Source organism: Hordeum vulgare, chromosome 6H (assembly GCF_904849725.1).
Source record: "Hordeum vulgare subsp. vulgare chromosome 6H, MorexV3_pseudomolecules_assembly, whole genome shotgun sequence".
Taxonomy (NCBI): domain Eukaryota; kingdom Viridiplantae; phylum Streptophyta; class Magnoliopsida; order Poales; family Poaceae; genus Hordeum; species Hordeum vulgare.
In genome coordinates, this window is record NC_058523.1 from 542,461,865 (window position 1) to 542,480,104 (window position 18,240).

The 18,240-nt window shown below is 46.7% G+C and overlaps 1 protein-coding gene across 1 annotated transcript; it reads right to left on the reverse strand.

Annotated features, from left to right (window-relative positions):
* Positions 1-5,679: 5,679 nt before the first annotated feature.
* On the reverse strand, positions 5,680-7,521 carry LOC123402751 (7-deoxyloganetin glucosyltransferase-like). The gene has a single exon (XM_045096704.1). It carries the CDS (start codon positions 7,474-7,476, stop codon positions 5,860-5,862), a length of 1,617 nt encoding a protein of 538 aa, XP_044952639.1. The 5' UTR covers positions 7,477-7,521; the 3' UTR covers positions 5,680-5,859.
* Between the last annotated feature and the right edge of the window lie 10,719 nt (positions 7,522-18,240).

The window sequence follows — 18,240 nt, forward strand, 5'->3', positions numbered from 1 at the left end:
CATGCTTACACCACTCATGAAACGGAAAGGTGCGATGGCACCCGCGACTCCCGGCACCCCTTTATCAGCCACGTCCAATAGTGCTGAGATTCGTGCTGAGGTCTGAGCAGGACCAGACTATTTGCAGCAAGAGCCAGCTTTATCAGATCATTTGCCTCATCTAATAGCGTTTGAATGGAATAGCGCTAGGCTGGTCAGTAGCTACAGGCGACAGACAAATAGTATTTGTGACTAGTCTGTACACGACATATTTCACAGGAGGACACTGTTTTTGCTATATGAGTGGTCATGCCTTCGTATGTTTGGGGAAGTAGAAGGTGCACAGCAAATTATTTTTTGCTGCAGACCGAGCCATGGTCGTAATGCAGTAAAACTGTGTGGTAAAATCAATCATGTCATTTGTAAATATATAAGTCTTTCTAAATCAATACATAAGTTTTCCCTATCTGGTTTTCCCTGAAAGATGAAGTCGATATAATTCAACATATGTCCTGATTCTAGAGGAAGGAAGAGATGAATAATGAAGGGACAGCGGCGTTTGTTTATTTTATGGCAGAAGTTGGCAGCTTGGGTGAATCAATATGCATGCATTGGGTGCATCGGTGTCTAATTTATGCCAGATGTTGGCAGTACCTAGTGGGATGCACTCGATTCTGCGTGCAAAAGGGTTCCCCCTATCTTGGTGCCGCTGGGTGGATGAGCTAAACTGTTCGGCCAGCTCGGCTGTCATCCTCAACGGAAAGCCAGGGCCTTGGTTTCAATGCAGACAAGGCCTCAGACAAGGCGATCCGTTCTCTCCCTACCTGTTCATTCTCGTCGCAGATGTTCTAAAGCGCCTTATCATCCAGGCATCTGAGAATGGTCTCCTTTCTCATCCCATCTCGAGCGATCTGCCTTGTACTGTCTTGCAATATGCTGATGATACCTTAATTGTGCTTCCCCCAGACGGTAATCAACTGTGCACCCTTAAACTCATCCTTGATCAAATTTCCGAGGCCACCGGTCTCTCCATCAACTTCCACAAGAGCACTTTTGCCCCGATTCACGTTGACCGTGATCTCTCTTCCGAGCTTGCTAACATTCTCGGCTGCCCTGTGGCAACCTTCCCTCAGTCCTACCTTGGCTTGCCCCTTTCTACCCATAAGCTCAACCTTGCCGATTTCTTCTTCATCATCGACAAGATTGATAGACGTCTGGCCGGGTGGCGGGGACTGCTTCTGTCTTTGGCCGGAAGAGCAATCCTTGTTCGTTCGGTCCTCTGTGCTCTCCCTATCTATGCCATGAGTGTTCTTCTTCTCCCTTCGGGTACCATCCTAGAAATTGAGAAGCGGTGTAGGGCTTTCTTCTGGACGGGGCAGGACACTACCACCGGGGGCAGCTGCAAGGTAGCGTGGGACATGGTGTGTGCCCCATTCATCAATGGGGGTCTAGGATTTCTTTCTCTCTCTCAAATGAACCTCTGCCTCCTTACCAAGCACATCTCTAAACTTCACAATGCTATCCATGATAGGGAACAACCATACCTGGTAACCAAATACGGTTGGTATAACAACCCTGACGTAGGTTCGCCTGACGGGCAGCACACACATATATGGCGTGATATCATGAAAGGGTTGGGTTTTTTCTGCTCAATAACTACTGTTCAATTAGGGAACGGAAAAACTACATCCTTCTGGCTCGACCTTTGGCTTCCCCACAACGACCGGACAATAGCTCAAAATTTCCCGGCTCTGTTCTCCCACTCCAACAGAAGTAACGCCTCCGTGGCCCATGTTTTGGCTTCATTCGATCTTAACCTGGACCTGGCTCCGCGACTTTCCCATGCGGCAGAATGTGAACTAACTCATCTACGCAATGTTCTGGCCTCGGTTAACGTGAATATGCAGGATGCTGACAGGAGGACAACAAGGGACTCTGGGAAACAACTTACCGCTAAACTAGCATACAGTGCGTTGTGGAAGGCGCGGCCAATCGACATCCTCGCACCTGCCATCTGGAGAAACTATGCCCCCAATAAGTGCAGGTTATTCTTATGGCTTGCCAACAAGGATAGGTTGTACACCAATGAGAGGCGGTTCAGACGAGGTATTACCACCGCTGCTAACTGCCCCTTCTGTGATCAAAGCGAAACAATTACCCATCTTCTATTCTCCTGCGGGGAGCTCGCCCCGCTTTGGGAAGAATTGGACAGTGTCTGCAACAATTACCCTCAAGGGATTTTGCACGCCTGGAACGACGAATTCAACAACAAAACCCGCTCCACGGTCCTGATAGCTCTTCTCTGGAATATTTGGAAACGACGAAATGCTAAGATCTTCCGCAACGTCCACCTCGACCTTCATGCCACCATCAGTGCCACGGCAGAGGATCTCAGGCTATGGTCTCATCGATGTAACAAAGCTATTAACAAAACCCTGCTTGCCGATTGGAGTACGATGTTGTCCCATTTAGCCGAGAGAATGTAGCCTCCCACTTGTTATCCCCTTCTTGTAGCCCTCTTATTTTTCTCGTCCCTATTGCTGTATTTCGTTGTTTTTATTAATAAAAGGTTCAGGCAGGCGTAAGCCCGCCGTTGTCGCGTCAAAAAAATATGGGTGCAGCTGTGTTTATTTTATGGCAAGTGTTGGCAGTAGCGAGCAGCGCGGTGACATGCAGCTGATCGATTTGGGTGCAGCGAGCAGCGCGGTGGCATGCATTGGGTGCACCTTTCTCCTAAGAAAGATTCTTTGACCATGTCAGAAAATAACGATAGACTAGGTTCAGATTTGTCTATTTCATTTGCTAATCATTCTGCTACATACAATGTAACAAACACATCTCGAGGCATTGGTTATCAACGAATGGACCAGATAATGGGGTGCCTGGGCACCCGGGAGTCAAAAATCCACTCTCCTCATGAAAACTGGAGACACAAAATTAGGAGGATCATCGACAGTTCTCATATATTGTCACCGCTGGGCCTCATCACATATTCACATCCAAGCAACCTGACTGAACCTCCAGCCGAGTGCATCTGATCGACAAGGCCAGCTGAACCATTCATAGCTGGTATGAATGCCCTTTCTCATCTTGCAAGATGGCTCCCACTGCTCCTAAACTATCAATGTCAAAAGTAACATGCATGTTGAGTTTCAGAAAAGTTGGCAGTAGACAAGAACAAGCATGCTGCTTTCAATCTGGATCTGCCTCTTCATTGCTCATGTTGCATTAGTTGGTAGTATCACACATATCGATTGAGTAGACCGGCTAGGTTTTTGAATCTGTTCGCCATGAACTTGTTGGCGCCTTTTCTCACCAAATGTACCAAGCTGCAGTTGCTGCCATCTCGTTTAACCTGATTCCATCGTTCATTGGGGCCTTCATATCAGGTGTGCAAAGCAGATGTAACATCAATTGATCTGCTGATACTGGCGCCACTGCCATATTACCCGGGAGCTCAAAAGTTGACGGCACGGGATATGTACAGCGGCAATGACCAATTCCACAATGCCACCACTGCTGGTATGAGAATTGTTTGCGTTGGGCATTCTAGGTTTTTGAATCTGCTCGCCATGAACTTGTTGGCGCCTTTTCTCACCAAATGTACCAAGCTGCAGTTGCTGCCATCTCGTTTAACCTGATTCCATCGTTCATTGGGGCCTTCATATCAGGTGTGCAAAGCAGATGTAACATCAATTGATCTGCTGATACTGGCGCCACTGCCATATTACCCGGGAGCTCAAAAGTTGACGGCACGGGATATGTACAGCGGCAATGACCAATTCCACAATGCCACCACTGCTGGTATGAGAATTGTTTGCGTTGGGCATTCTAGGTTTTTGAATCTGCTCGCCATGAACTTGTTGGCGCCTTTTCTCACCAAATGTACCAAGCTGCAGTTGCTGCCATCTCGTTTAACCTGATTCCATCGTTCATTGGGGCCTTCATATCAGGTGTGCAAAGCAGATGTAACATCAATTGATCTGCTGATACTGGCGCCACTGCCATATTACCCGGGAGCTCAAAAGTTGACGGCACGGGATATGTACAGCGGCAATGACCAATTCCACAATGCCACCACTGCTGGTATGAGAATTGTTTGCGTTGGGCATTCTAGGTTTTTGAATCTGCTCGCCATGAACTTGTTGGCGCCTTTTCTCACCAAATGTACCAAGCTGCAGTTGCTGCCATCTCGTTTAACCTGATTCCATCGTTCATTGGGGCCTTCATATCAGGTGTGCAAAGCAGATGTAACATCAATTGATCTGCTGATACTGGCGCCACTGCCATATTACCCGGGAGCTCAAAAGTTGACGGCACGGGATATGTACAGCGGCAATGACCAATTCCACAATGCCACCACTGCTGGTATGAGAATTGTTTGCGTTGGGCATTCTATGAATTGTTTGCATTGGGCATTCTATCTACGAAGCACCGATACGGCGGGTACGGCGATACATGATATGTCAATTCCTAGAAACAACAATATGATGATACGGCAATCATATATAAATAGTAATAAAATGTAATGTAATAAAAAATAACACAAAAAAAATATGTGAGATGAGATCAAAATTACGTCCCATTGGTCGTCTAATTGCTTTCATTCCTCTTTGTTTTTTATTTTAAATATCTCACTATCAATAAGGGGGTAACACGGCCATAGACTGCCTCAACTCAATTAGGTCTGTAATACCTACTATTAACCAACACCTTTGAAAGTTAAAAACTTAAGATTGTTAAATGACAAACATATATAAAAAGCAACTTTGGATTGCACGAGTGAGCCAAATAATGAAGGGGGTACTAATCTTCTTCCAACGTTTTAGAAGTTTTTTCTTGATAGCGATAGAGAGAGCACAATCTTCATTGTGCTCCTTATTCTCATAGTGATAAATACATAAAAACTCTCACCTACGAACATGACGATAATTAAAGTCAGCAAGCAATACATATCAATAATGCTTAAATGATGATGAAGAAAGCTAAAAGATGCTATGATGTATACTTGTATCTTCTTCCATCTTCTTCCCTAACAATACGAGGCAGGAGCAACATCAACAAATAATTTTACGTCATAAAAATTAACAAGCAGCAAGCCAACAACATCAACAAGCAGCATCCTTAGCAATCACTTTTATCCAACTATTACATCACACATTCATTATTTATATGAGCGGATCAACGATACATCAATGCAGGAGCAATACTGGACGGCGATACTTCGAGGATACTCGTATCGCTATTTTTTTTTTCTTTTATTTTTAAATTGAAAAAGACGATACTTCGGGGATACCCGTATCGAAGCCGTATCTGACGTTATCGAAGAAGTACTGAACAACGATACACAGATTTCTTAAGTATCGATGCTTCATAGCATTCTATTATTCCTAGGCCTGTCACAAAACACCAATTGAAAAAAAAAAATCTCCCCTTCATGTTCATAAGGCCAAATGAACTTTGTTTCCGTGTCGTTTGCTTTGCTTTAGATAGCAAAGCTTTCTCTGCAGTTCCTGATTGGTCAGATGCTAGGTTAGGCTGAATATCTCCTTCATGTCCCCAAGGCCAAAAGGAACCTTGTTTCAGTTCGTTGTTTAGTTTTAGATTACACATTTACTACTGTAGTAATTAAGAAGGTGTGAGACATGTGTTGGAACCCAGGTTTTAACCGGCGCCAACTAGGAGGCAACACCTGCGCTCTGACCACTGGACAAATATTTTGATAAATGGAATGGTTTCTGTTTACATTAACAAACAAAACAGAACAATACGCGTGCTACAAACTATGAGCAGATCCGCACATCATCATCAAATAGGCAAATTCAGAAGCCCCGGAAATGCCCCTGACAGAATGAAATCAGGGACGTGTGATTTCTACACTCAATTCTTACTCGTCTTATTGCCCATGAGCACACGAATTAATCCGTCCAGATTGGTCTCCGAGGGGCCACCTGGCAGGGTCGCCCGCGCTGCCTTGTGCTTCCATTCCGCAGCGCGGTGGCGCATCCCCTCCCCCTTCTCGCCCTCCATGGCCTCCCGTATCATGGCCGCCACCTCCGCCCGCCGCACCTCGCCGCCGATCTCCATCCCCACGCCCCACTCCGTGCGCTTGTACCGGCAGTTGGTCTGCTGCTCCGCGAAGAATGGCCAGCTCAGCATCGGCACGCCGGCGCAGAGGCTCTCCAGCGTCGAGTTCCACCCGGAGTGCGTGAGGAACACGCCCACGGCCTCGTGCTCGATCACGACCTCCTGCGGGCACCACGTCGTCAGAAGGCCGCGTCCCTCGATGGCGGCCTGGAACTCCGGCGGCAGCACCGCCGCGTCGCCCTTGACGAGGTCGGGCCGGACGTTCCACAGGAAGGGGTAGCCGCTGTTGGCCAGCCCCCACGCGAACTCCAGCATCTGCTCGTTCGTCATCACGGTGATGCTGCCGTAGTTCACGTACACGACGGAGCGCGGCGGCCGGCCGTCGAGCCACTCGATCAGCCCGTCCTGCTCCTTCCACAGGTTGGACCTGACGCCGACGTCGAGAGGGGAGCCCGCGGGGACGAGCCGGCGGACGTGGAGGAGGAGCGGGCCGAGGGGGTAGACGGGCGGGAGGATGGCTCGCATGGCGTCGAGCGCCGGCTTCTCGAGGTCGTCGAAGGTGTTGATGATGACGGCGTCGGGCTGCGTCAGGCGCGCGCACTCGCGGATGAGGAAGTTGAGCATGACGTCGTCTGGGTCCGTGGTCCGGATGAAGCTCGGGAAGTCGCGCAGCTGGAAGCCGGAGCACAGGCCCGGCACGCCGTCGACGACCGTGTCCAGGTACCCGTCCGTGAGCTGCGCCTCGTCCTTGAGCGGCACGAGCCCCTCCTGGACGAGCTGCTTGTAGTGGTTGTACGCCATGAAGCCGCAAGCGCTGGCCGTCCACAGCGCGGCGCACGGCACGCCGATCTCCCTGGCGGCCTCGTAGGCGAAGGACATGACGCCGTCGCAGAGGACGCAGGTCACCGGCGGCACGCCGGAGTCGGGGCGCCCGTTGAGGCGGGCGAGGATGGCGGTGAGGTGGGGAAGGCAGGTGGTCATGGTGGAGCGGCAGAGCGCGGGGATGTCCTGGGTGGCGTCGGGGTCGGACGGCGGGAGGCCGTCCGGGATGGCGGTGAAGTGGAAGCCGGGGCAGGCGTCGAACGCGGCCGTGCCGCGCGACTTGAGGAGGCGCGCGTAGTTGAACTCGGTGAGGACGAAGGTGACGTGGAAGCCCCGGGCGTGCAGCAGCTTGGCCACCTTGAGCATGGGCGTGATGTGGCCCTGCGCCGGGTACGGGACGCACACCGCGTGCGGCTTCTGCTCCGCCATGGCCATGGCCATGGCCATGAATGATCGCTCGATCAGTTGCACGCACGGATCACGCAATATTGCACAGTGCACACCAGCAAGTGATCTGCTGATCGGCTTGCTGCTAAGTCGTACTCCGTCCGTGGCAGTGATGTTAACGGCAGGCAGGGTTGAACGCATGCTTATAGGGCCGGGGCGGCTAAGCTCAACCGTTGGACTTGGATAGTTTATAGATGTGGGATATACTTAACAAGTTACAAGTTGTTGAGTCGCGCGTGATTCCATGTGCCTCGCCATGAGAGGCAGGCCGGCAAGGTTGACGCAGCAGCTTGTTTTTTGGGAAAACAAAAACAAAAATCTTTGATTGGGTGTTGGGCTTATTTCCTGATGTTGGGGCGCGGAGTGCATGGCCGGCCTTGCTGATCTTACGGAGCGCGTGGCTGATTGATTATTCATGCATGCCGGGCGCCACATGCTCACCATCGGAATCGGATCCGCCGGATGCGCGCCGGTGGGCTTTGCTGTCTTGGTCTGGCCGAATACGTTGAGCTGAGCCCCGGGCAACTTGCAAGTACAGTAATCAGCTCTCACTGCAAAGTCACATGCACGGCCTGGGGTTAGGGTCCGCCAAAATTCCTGACAAACAGCTGGATTTTGGGGAAACTACCAATATAGTCCTTCCGTTTCTAAATATAAGTCTTTTTAAAGATTTTACTAGAGGACTACATACAAATATATGTAGACGTATTTTAAAGTATAGGTTTACTTATTTTTATTTCGTGTGTAGACCACTGAGAACATCCACAGTGTGTAGTTTTAACGCCTCTATGTCCGCCTCTAAGACCTTGAAGCCTGCCTCTGTGCAACACGTTGCACGCCCAGACGCTAAGCTAAAAATGCTTGGAGGCGCCTCCAAGGATAGAGACCGATGCTAAGGGTTCCTGCCGTACAAAATAATCAAGTGACCCCACTTGTCCAGCTCATATATATATATCACACAACATCCATCACCGTTGTGCAGAAAATATATTGGGCGTATCTCATAGGGCTCTGGGACCTAGATGTTTTTCTATTGGTAGGGAAAACCGAGCTGATGAACTGTAGAAGCGCCTAATTAATCGCAAAACTGACGCATTAGTATCTCCTCATCCACTAAACGAGCGACTTCCTCGCATGCATTGGTGGAGAAGGTTTTCAAAACACCTCAATTAATAGGCTAATTAATGACGTGCGCCTTATTTCCTTTTAATTGTAAAAAAATATCGTTTTGAAGATACGCTTAATATAATGTGATGGAGGGAGTATTTTATTCGGGTGTGGACCTGTCTTTAGAGGCCAAGGAGTAGAGTGTATACATTGTGAGAAATTGAGTTAAAGTTAGAGGTAGTCAACGGGTCCCACCTTAGAGGCAAAGTAGCCTCTAACCACTGTGGATGCTCTAACAAAAACTCTTAAAAAACATAAGGAAAGAAGATGCATATTGCATGGGACTCAACCCCGCAAACTTTGGAGTTAGCAACCAGCTTGTCAACCACTAGAACACCAACTGATCCATGTACTGACATGCAGCCAAACTATATATGTATTTCACCCTTTTTATTTAATAAATAGTATTAGAGCATCTCTAGCATATCCTGCAGTTTCTGAGATTGCAAACGCAGTGCAAACTGGATTGTAGTTTCAGAAACGTGTTGCGCAGAACAGACAGGCAAACAGAACTGCAAATTCAAACATTCAAACTACGTGGGAGATTAATTCATCTAATACTAGTTCATCCGTTGTTCGTTAAGATTTACATCGCCGGAGGGGGGGGGGTTAAACATTGCCACAGATGGTCAAAATGCGCTCGAAGACGTGACCCTAACCCTAACAGACAAAAAATAGCTCACAGGAGCTCGCAGGGTGCGGCCGCACCGTCGTCGAAGTGCATTCACTCCTCGTCGGAGTCGTCGTCGATGTAGATGACGACGGATTTCCCCTTCTCGCGCGCCTTGGCGGCCTCCTGCTCGCGGTGGAGGCGGTCCTGCTCGAGGCCCTGCTCGAGCAAGAGCTGATCGATGTCAACCTCACGGCGGCGACGCTTGGCGTCGTGTTCGACCTCCTCCGCGGAGCACGCCGCGACCACGCCGGTCACCGTGCCGAGGACCTCCTTGGGGACGAAGTCCTCGTGGGTCACCGAGCCCTCGAAGGTTGCCAGATCGTAGATCTCGAAGACGTCCTCATCGTCGGCGACCTCACAGGCCGGAGTGTATGGCGACGACGCCGTGGTGGAGAGGGTCCAGGTGTCGGACAAGCTCCCCTCCTCGAACTGCAACGGTGGCGAATCGGGAGGCGCGGGTGCGGCCGAAGGCGCGGGGGCCGACACAAGCCCGTGGCGGATGTCGAACTCCTTGGTCTCCCTCTGCAGCAGCGACGCCGGCACCGGGAGCCCCCTCCCCGTCCACTTATGCGACGACCGCTTCTGCGTGGCATCGGCATCGACGCACCTGCGCCGCTCCTGCTGCAGATGCGGAGGAAGGGCGTCCATGGCGAGCGAATCGGGCGGCTGGAGCTAGGGAAGGGAGGGTAACGACGACGACGAATTCGGCGACGGAGATGAGGGTTTGACCCCGCAAATGGGAGCCCAAACGGTTTTTATGCCTACCCCGCGTACATTTGCGGATTCACGAAAAATGTTTGCGGGCCGGGCTGCAGACGCGGAGTCTGCTCTGCACAGCAAACTGGATCCGGTCCGCAAACTCGTCGAAACTTTACAATTTTCACGTTTTACAGTATCTGCTAGAGATGCTCTTACCTTTGTAAACAAATATAAAAGTGTTTAGATTACTACTTTAGTGATCTAAACGCTCTTATATTTTTTTTAAGAAGGGAGTACCTTGAGTTGTCCCATGGTGCAACTTGCGTTGGTAATTGGTCAATAGTCAATATATATATATATATATATATGGAATCCAGTAAAGAGCATATGAAGAGTAGACTTCGATGGAAATTTCCGTGCCTGGGGTTTGGAGTTAACTTGCGTTGTGGCAACGTCCTGCGCAGAATCAGGAGATCTCACCGGATTAATTTACTCCTGTGGCGCCTCAATGGTGGCCATGCAGAGCCACCCAGAACTTAGGGCACTCCCAATGTTTGTATCTTACCATGGTTTCATAGGTAAAAAAAACTGATTTGGCAACTTGTTTAATTAGGCAAAAGATAATATCTTAATCATATTGTTCCTTCATTTATTTATAGTATGATATGTGCGTGATACTAACTTACTACCTCCGTTTCAAAGTATTTAAAGTTTTAGATGATATGTGCATAATAGTCTTAAGTCAAACTTGTTTAATTTTGACCAAGTCTATAGAAAGAATATATCAATATCTAAAACATCAAATTAGTCTTATGAGATTCTTTATGAAATATATTTTTATATTATATGTGTTCAGTGTTGCAGCTTAGCATATTTTTCTGTAGAGTTGGTCAAACGTAAGTAAGTTCGATTTTGAACAAACTTAGAACTTTAATTATTTTGAAACGAAGGGAGTATGATACGTTCTCGGCGTGTGTCAAGCATGAGCAACCTGTTCGACGGATAAACAGCCCAACACAAGCATTCGTGCACATAGTAGCGCCCCAAGGACCATATCAAGTGAGAGGCCGGGCGAAAGGTGGCGGAGATTATGCCGATGAGAGGCGGAGGGTGGAGGGCGCGGAAGCGGCGGAGGAAGGAGTGGTCGGTGATTACGTGGCGCAGGGCAGGGCACGCCGTCGAGGTCGGCGGCCGCGGTTAGCCGGAGGAGGATTTCCTCGAGGAGCTCGTCCTGGAGAGCCGGCTGCTCCGACGGCGTGGCCTGGATGTCGCCCGGCGGGGCCATTGGTGCGGAAGGGTGGAAATGCGACCTGCGGATATGGGGATTTAGGGTTCTGAACCTTGCAAAATCTCAGCTCCGGCAAATGGGCCAGAGTGGGGAAAGCTGGGCTATTACACATGGGTACCGGCCCAGGCCCAGCAACAAACACTAGAGAGAGCGTGCCTCCTTTTTTCCTAAGCCGGATACACGTTGCATTAGTGTGAAAAAAAGGGTGATGATCGACGATAGCGAGAAGGGGTCGGCAGCTAGCTATAATGCAAATACAGTACTCCCCGTTTCATAATAGAATAACGTTTTTACGCTAATGTAAAAATATAGTGTAAAAAATATTTTTATATTATGGGACGGAGTGGGTATAACCCTAGTTTCGAGAGCCCACATTTAATTGAGTTCTTCAGTTAACATTGTGACACCCTATTTTGACTTGATCAACAATTTCTTGAAACTTTTCTCCTTTAATTATTTTATTCATACCTCTGTAACACTATACTTTTTAGTTTCAAAGAGTTACATCCAATTGAGGTCCCCAAGACTGCAGTTAAAACTGGGTCATCCGGTTTTGACCGGATCAATAATTTCTTAAAACTCTATCATTTTATTCTGTAGACAAATACATTATGCTTCATAATGGGTCTGGTTTACGATTTTGACCAAACTAACAGTTTTTCAAATCAATCAACTGCAACCGGCCTATAAAAACATATCAATCACACCATGAAATGCCCAACAAATTACCAAATGATAAATAAAAATAAAACACACTATCCCCCCCCCCCCCCGCCCACACACACATCAAACGAAATATTTTGTTAGTTTTAAAATATAAGGGGTATTAGTTTTTGGAATGTCAAATTCTTTAACTTTGACCAATGTGAGAGTCAAAATATCGACATCCACAATATTATATAAAAAATATGATAATTCATTTAATGATGAATCTAATCAAATAAATATGATATTATGGATTTTGATATGTTTATATACAAATTTAACCAAATTGAAAAGGCTTGCCACTTTTATAAAGTAATACACATTGTATTTTAAAACAGAGTGATTAGGTTAGCTCCGGTACTTCAATTTTGAAGCTCACAACCTCACAAAACATGCTCTAGGGTGAAGGCAAGAATAATTGCTACTTGCTAGGTGTGGCAGAGTTTATAAAAGTGAAAATCACAGGTAATACGTACTATTTATGGAAAAACTTACTAAAATATTAGTTTATGAAGGTCAACAACCAAGCCTAACATGCACTGAACCTTACTGGTTCAGAGTTGTACATGTACAAATATGTATACTACTCTTTCCTTTTCTAAATATATAAATCTTTTTAGAGATTTCACTGCGGACTACATACAAAGCAAAATGAATAAATCTATATTTTAAAATGTATTCATATACATCCGTACATAGTCCATAGTGGAATTTTTAAAAATACTTATATTTAGAAACAGAGGAAGTAGGTATCTTTACATTAAAAGTTCAGGTGCGGCAGCCGCCAAACCTTGCCAGATAGCTGGCACCGCCACCGCTCTAGTTCTAGGGATTGGCCGCTATCTCTGGTTTATTCTTGTCCCTATAAACATTAATTTCTGGTTGAATATGCTTTCCAAGTTTGCTTTTAGAAAAACTAGCAAGGCAGTTCCTTAAAAAGGAAAAAAAAACAGAAATATTAGCAACACAGTTCCTTAAAAAAGAAAAAACCATAAATAATAGCAATGCACTTCAATAAAAAAGAGCAAAGCAACCGGCTCAACAATTATATTTTCTTTTCTCTTCCGTTTTCTTTTTTGAACATCTTCAGTTTTCTCTATACTTTCCGGTAAAACTTGTGTGTTAAAATAAGCGTTCACTTACGTCAAAAAATGTTTGCAGATGCAAAATGTGTATGAATAAGTATTTGTGTATGCACATTAAAATATGCTCATCGTCTATTAGAAATGTTCATCATGTATTTAAAATGTACTTGTATTTTCATAGCATTCATTGTGTATTAAATATGTTCATCATGAATTTTAAATAAAAATCTACCACATTAAAAAGTTTAAATACTGTACTCAAAAAATTTCACCATGTAAAACTGGTCACCACGTAATAAAAAATGTTTCTTGCAAAAAAGTAATAAAATCGTTTTATCATGTATTAAAAAACGATTTCATGTATTTGAGAACTATTCATCTCATACAAAAAGTGCTCAAGCATTTTTAATATGTTCATATATTTTATTAAAAATAATATGTGTGTGTTTTTACAAAGTGTTCCCCTGTTTTTTTTAAGAAATCATGTAGTTTTAGTAAGTTTTAATGCTATTAAATTGTTTTCTATTTTTTCATAAATATTCATGCACATAAAAAATGTTCCAGTGATTACAAAAAGTATTGAACCAATATTGAAAACGTTTGTGTATTCAATAAAATAGTTAAGTCCTTTTGGAAAGTTGTTCATCTAGGTTTATAAAGCGTTCAATATAATGTAAACTGTTCATGTAAGTTTCAAAAATTCATGCCATTGAAGAGTTTTTCACATGTTCAAAAAGAAAATTCATGTATATATTCTAAAGTGTTCTCGTAAATAATAAAGTGTCCGCAAAATTTGTAATTATTTTATATACAATAAAAATGTGTTCATGTACTTTAAAATAAGTGTGTGTAATTTTAAAATTATCCAGAAGTTAAATACATTTCATGTATTTTTTTTAAGTCTTCGCACATTAGTAGAAAATGTTACGTGTGGTTGAGTGGTTAGGAGGTTAGTGGTATCTTCAGCCTATCAGAGTTTATGTCATAGACTTGACATTGATGCTCACATTTTTCTGAATTTTTTTTAGACTTTCGGACGATGTGCGTCGGCGAGAGGAGACATTCTCATCGACGAAGGAGTGTATGACGACTTCATCACTCTCAACATGATCCGCCAACTCGGTTTTTCAGAGGTGTTCATAGGGATGTGTGTGTATGTGATCATAGGGATGATTGTATTAGTGATGTTTGAGTGTATGTGTATGTATTGTGTTAAAAAAAAGAAAATATTCAGTATGTTTAAATGAATTATTCGCGTATACCAAAACATGTTCATGGATGTATAAAACTATTAATTTATATGAAAACATAATGTCTCCGAAAAGGTGTAAAAAGAGTAAACCGAAAAACCAAGAAAAATGAATAATAAAAGGAAAAACAAGAACTAATGATTATACGGCCCCTGTCGCCTGGAATGGGTGGTGTCGCTTGTCCCGTTGTAGCACCACAGGGGGTGAGTGCGTTGTTGGAGTGGTTGGACACACCGGGTAATTGTTGTGGCCATCACCTCGATGATGGTCAGTCCAGTGTGGGTAAGTAAGCTCACCTTGGCGGCTAGTCGCTGTACTTCGGGACTCTCTTCCTGAGAAGGACTGATCGGCCGCCCGTTGAACCGCTTCTTCAAGGAAGCCTCGGAGTATTCGGAAAGACCCCTCCGAACTGGGTCGAATAAGGGAATATCTTAGATATAAAACCATTCCGAAGACCACTTGTTGGTTTCCTTTGTTGGAGTCCCGATCGGATATCCGGTTCCGGCTATACGCCACACTTCGACTCCACCCACTTCTCGAATTGACGTTCCCCTAGTTCAGGGAACGAGGCAGAAGCACTTTGTCCATAGGTCGAAGTGGGGCTCGTAGCCCAAGAACATCTCGCACAGGGCCACAAAGCCTGGGATGTGAAGGATTGAGCCAAGGATAAGGTTGTGGAGATGAAGCCCATAAAACTCTAGTAAACCCCTCAGGAAGGGGTGGACCAGAAATCCCAGACCCCGCAGCAAGAAAGAAACAAAGCAGATCCTTTCACCCTTTTGCGGGGTAGGGAAATCCTCTGCGAGGGCCTCTCCATTGGCGGAGGTCAGTCCAGCACGGTTGGGCCCGACATCTGACAAGGGAAGATATCCTTGTGCTTTGAGGTTGCGCAACTAGAGCAAGGAGATGGAACAACTTGCCCAATCTCCTCGGAGAGGGCCAAAGGGACGCGAGGAGGAACCCGCCATAGCTTTGGGTGCTGGAACTCTAGGGCTTTCCCTTGGTGGTGCCTAAGGGTTGGTGGTCGCCCAAGGACATATTTGATATGTTTATAAAGGATATTGTCCCCTCGTGGTTACAAGAAGCGGGTCCGAGTGGGACTGCTAGATTGTTTATCTTCATTAACGCGCACAGGGATCGAATGCTATTATCTATTCTCGAATGGAAAGCTTGGAGGTTGTGGGCCCCGTGACGCTCCGGTAATCGAGATCTGGTCAAAATACTAAATCGTCATTTCACAAATAAGGGAAGATGGAGGAACTCGCCTTGCAAGCCGATCACTCTGGACGCAAGAAGCTGCCGAAGACTGAGTACATCGGCGTTGGATGCAAGTTCGAGGGCTACTGAGGGATTCATGGACTAAAGGGTCCTCGAGTGGTCGGCCCATCTTTTATAGGTCAACCGCATGGGCTGCATTATCAAAGGCCGGATTACATGACGACTTCGTATTCAAGAAGGAAAGCTCCGAAGATTGGAGTATCGCCCAAGTTTAGTAGTCTAGGCCAGCACCTCTGCCCCCCAACTAAAGGTCGGTTGTATATAACCGTAGGGACCCCTAGTGTCTATATAAACCAGAGGGTTTCATCCGCATAGCCAAGTTGATTCATCTAGGGTTTAACTCATACGATCTCGAGGTAGATCAACTCTGTATTCCTCATACTCCATCAATATTATCAAGCAGGACGTAGGATTTTACCTCCTCAAGAGGGTCCGAACCTGGGTAAAACACTCTTCCTTATGTCTCGTGCAACCCATCGATCCAAGGTCCACAGTTCGGGACCCCCTACCCGAGATCCGTCGATTTTGACACCGACAGAAGGGGATTGCCAACCCTCTTACCCGTGTTGGATGCAAGTGTTTGCTTCTTTGTGCGCAGTCGCTGAAGACGGGGGTTGGATGTTATTCCTATTGGTTCGATAAACCTTGATTCTTTACTGAGAGAAATACTTACCAATATTATGCTGCATCACCCATTCTTGTTCACGAAAAACCCAACGCAGACCACAAGTATCATGCGCTGGCTGGGAGCATGGCAAGCTAGCACTCGCTTCGCCCTCCTCCCTGCAGGTGCGGCTCCGACACGGGCGGTCGTGAACCTGCATCCCTGTCGTGTCCATGGTTGTACGGAGCGGCTCCAGATTCGACGCTTCCCGTGTTGGAGTTACGTCTCCTTCCGACTCCCTCGACTTTGTCGGTATGTCGGCGGCTCCGCAGCCATCCCCTACAGGTGCCCTTCGTTGGTTGGCATCCACCCCGGTGCGGCTTCGACTCTGACGAGCTCTTGGAGTTGCGCCCCTTCCAGCTCCTTCGGCTCATTGGTTGTCCCTACGGCTCCGGTCCTGACTGTCCATATCTGTGCCCCTCTCCGGATTCAGGCTCATCCAGGACTTCGGCCATCGCCGCCCCCCTTCATGCCCGCGCCATCGGTCCGGCCACCTCCATGCCTCATCCGCCTTTCGCCTATTCTACAGCTCGTTCTTCCGGTAGCTCTCCCTCCTTTGGTTGTGGTTCTGGCCTACAGCCAGACATCCTCATCTTTGAGTTTTGCTCCGACAGCTTGGGATTGCTCAGGCTCGGCCAGTGCGAAAGCTCGACGTTTGGATGCTCGCAGTAATGACACCTGAGGGTGTTGTTCCCTTCCTGTTGGCGTTGTCATGGCTGCTACCCGTGCCCCTCTTCGGACGTCAGGGGAAACCCTAGGTCTGACTTTTCGGATCGGATGACGACGACGCTTCGGCGTTGTTCTCCTTCATGAAGGCGTCGTCTTGTTTGCTCGCGGTGTCCTCGGCGGTGGATTTGGAGATGTCGGATGTCGTGTTGGTTTGGTTTGGGTTGCGTCGCAGGGTGTCGAGTTAGCCGTGATTCTCTCTTTTTGGGTTGAGCATCTCATATTTTTCTCCTTTGGGCGCCATGGGCGGAATTAGCATGGGGCTATGTCTGGGGCTAAATTAGCTTCAATGATGTATTTTAGAGATTTTCTGTATTTTGTAAGAAGGTATTACAAAGACTATTGTCATTACACCTAGGACTATAGCCCCATTTGCCCTAGGCTTGACTCCGCCAGGCGCCATGCTCACGTCTCATGCGTTCATGTCATGTGTTGTGTCATCTCCTGTATTTTTTTAACTTCTTCTATCAAGGAAATGATTCGCAAGCTTCACATATTCGCAAAAAAGGGAAAAAATATAGTTTTAAAGCATATCGGTATAATTTTTGAAATTCGCATATGTGATATCCATATTTTTTTTTAACGTGAAGGTTGTTTCTATCGTAGTCGTCCTCGGATTATCACCATTGTTCCCGGGTTGTTCAGTTTGTGAGGCTACGGTGGATGACGTTCTTCAGCCTGCGCGTGGGTTGCAGTGTCAAAAGCATCGGCAGGTATTATGTGTGATTTCTGAGCAAAACAACCGGTGACACTCTGCACTTTTCCACTCGCTCCAACCATGCCAGTATAGAAAAATTGGATCTTCGACATTTCAGGATACGATCAAGATTACTGCCACCCAGGCCATGGCTTCCATGCATGGAATAACAAATAATAAAGCTGGTTGACGGACCTCAAAAGGAGGTACACCCTGAACCGACCAATTCACTTTTCCACCATTTGTATGTGCTGACAGGGAGTAGTCCCCCTTGGCCGATCTTTTGGCTGGTGTCCAGCCTACTTCGTCAACATCGACTCCACTCCACTCCACTAACCCCAGCCAGCAAGCACGTGATGACTTGGATCGCCTCGAGATGGCCGGCCGCACTATCGTCAATAATGCCTAATCCCTTCCGCTAATACTACTATATAATTGTGGATCAAAAGGGCCCTCGGATGACAACAAGCATTAAGATCCATTGCATCAGCAATCCGTGTGTTTATCTTTTAAAGGAAACAAAAATCAGCGATCAAGATACTGCCTGCGGACAACGGCCGTCGTGGTCGTTCTTTACAATTTCGATGCCTTGCCGTTGGTTGATCCTGTTATTTGCTCATGGGGGCTTTCGGCGCCGGTGAACTTTCGAAAGAAATTCAAAAGCAGTGCATGA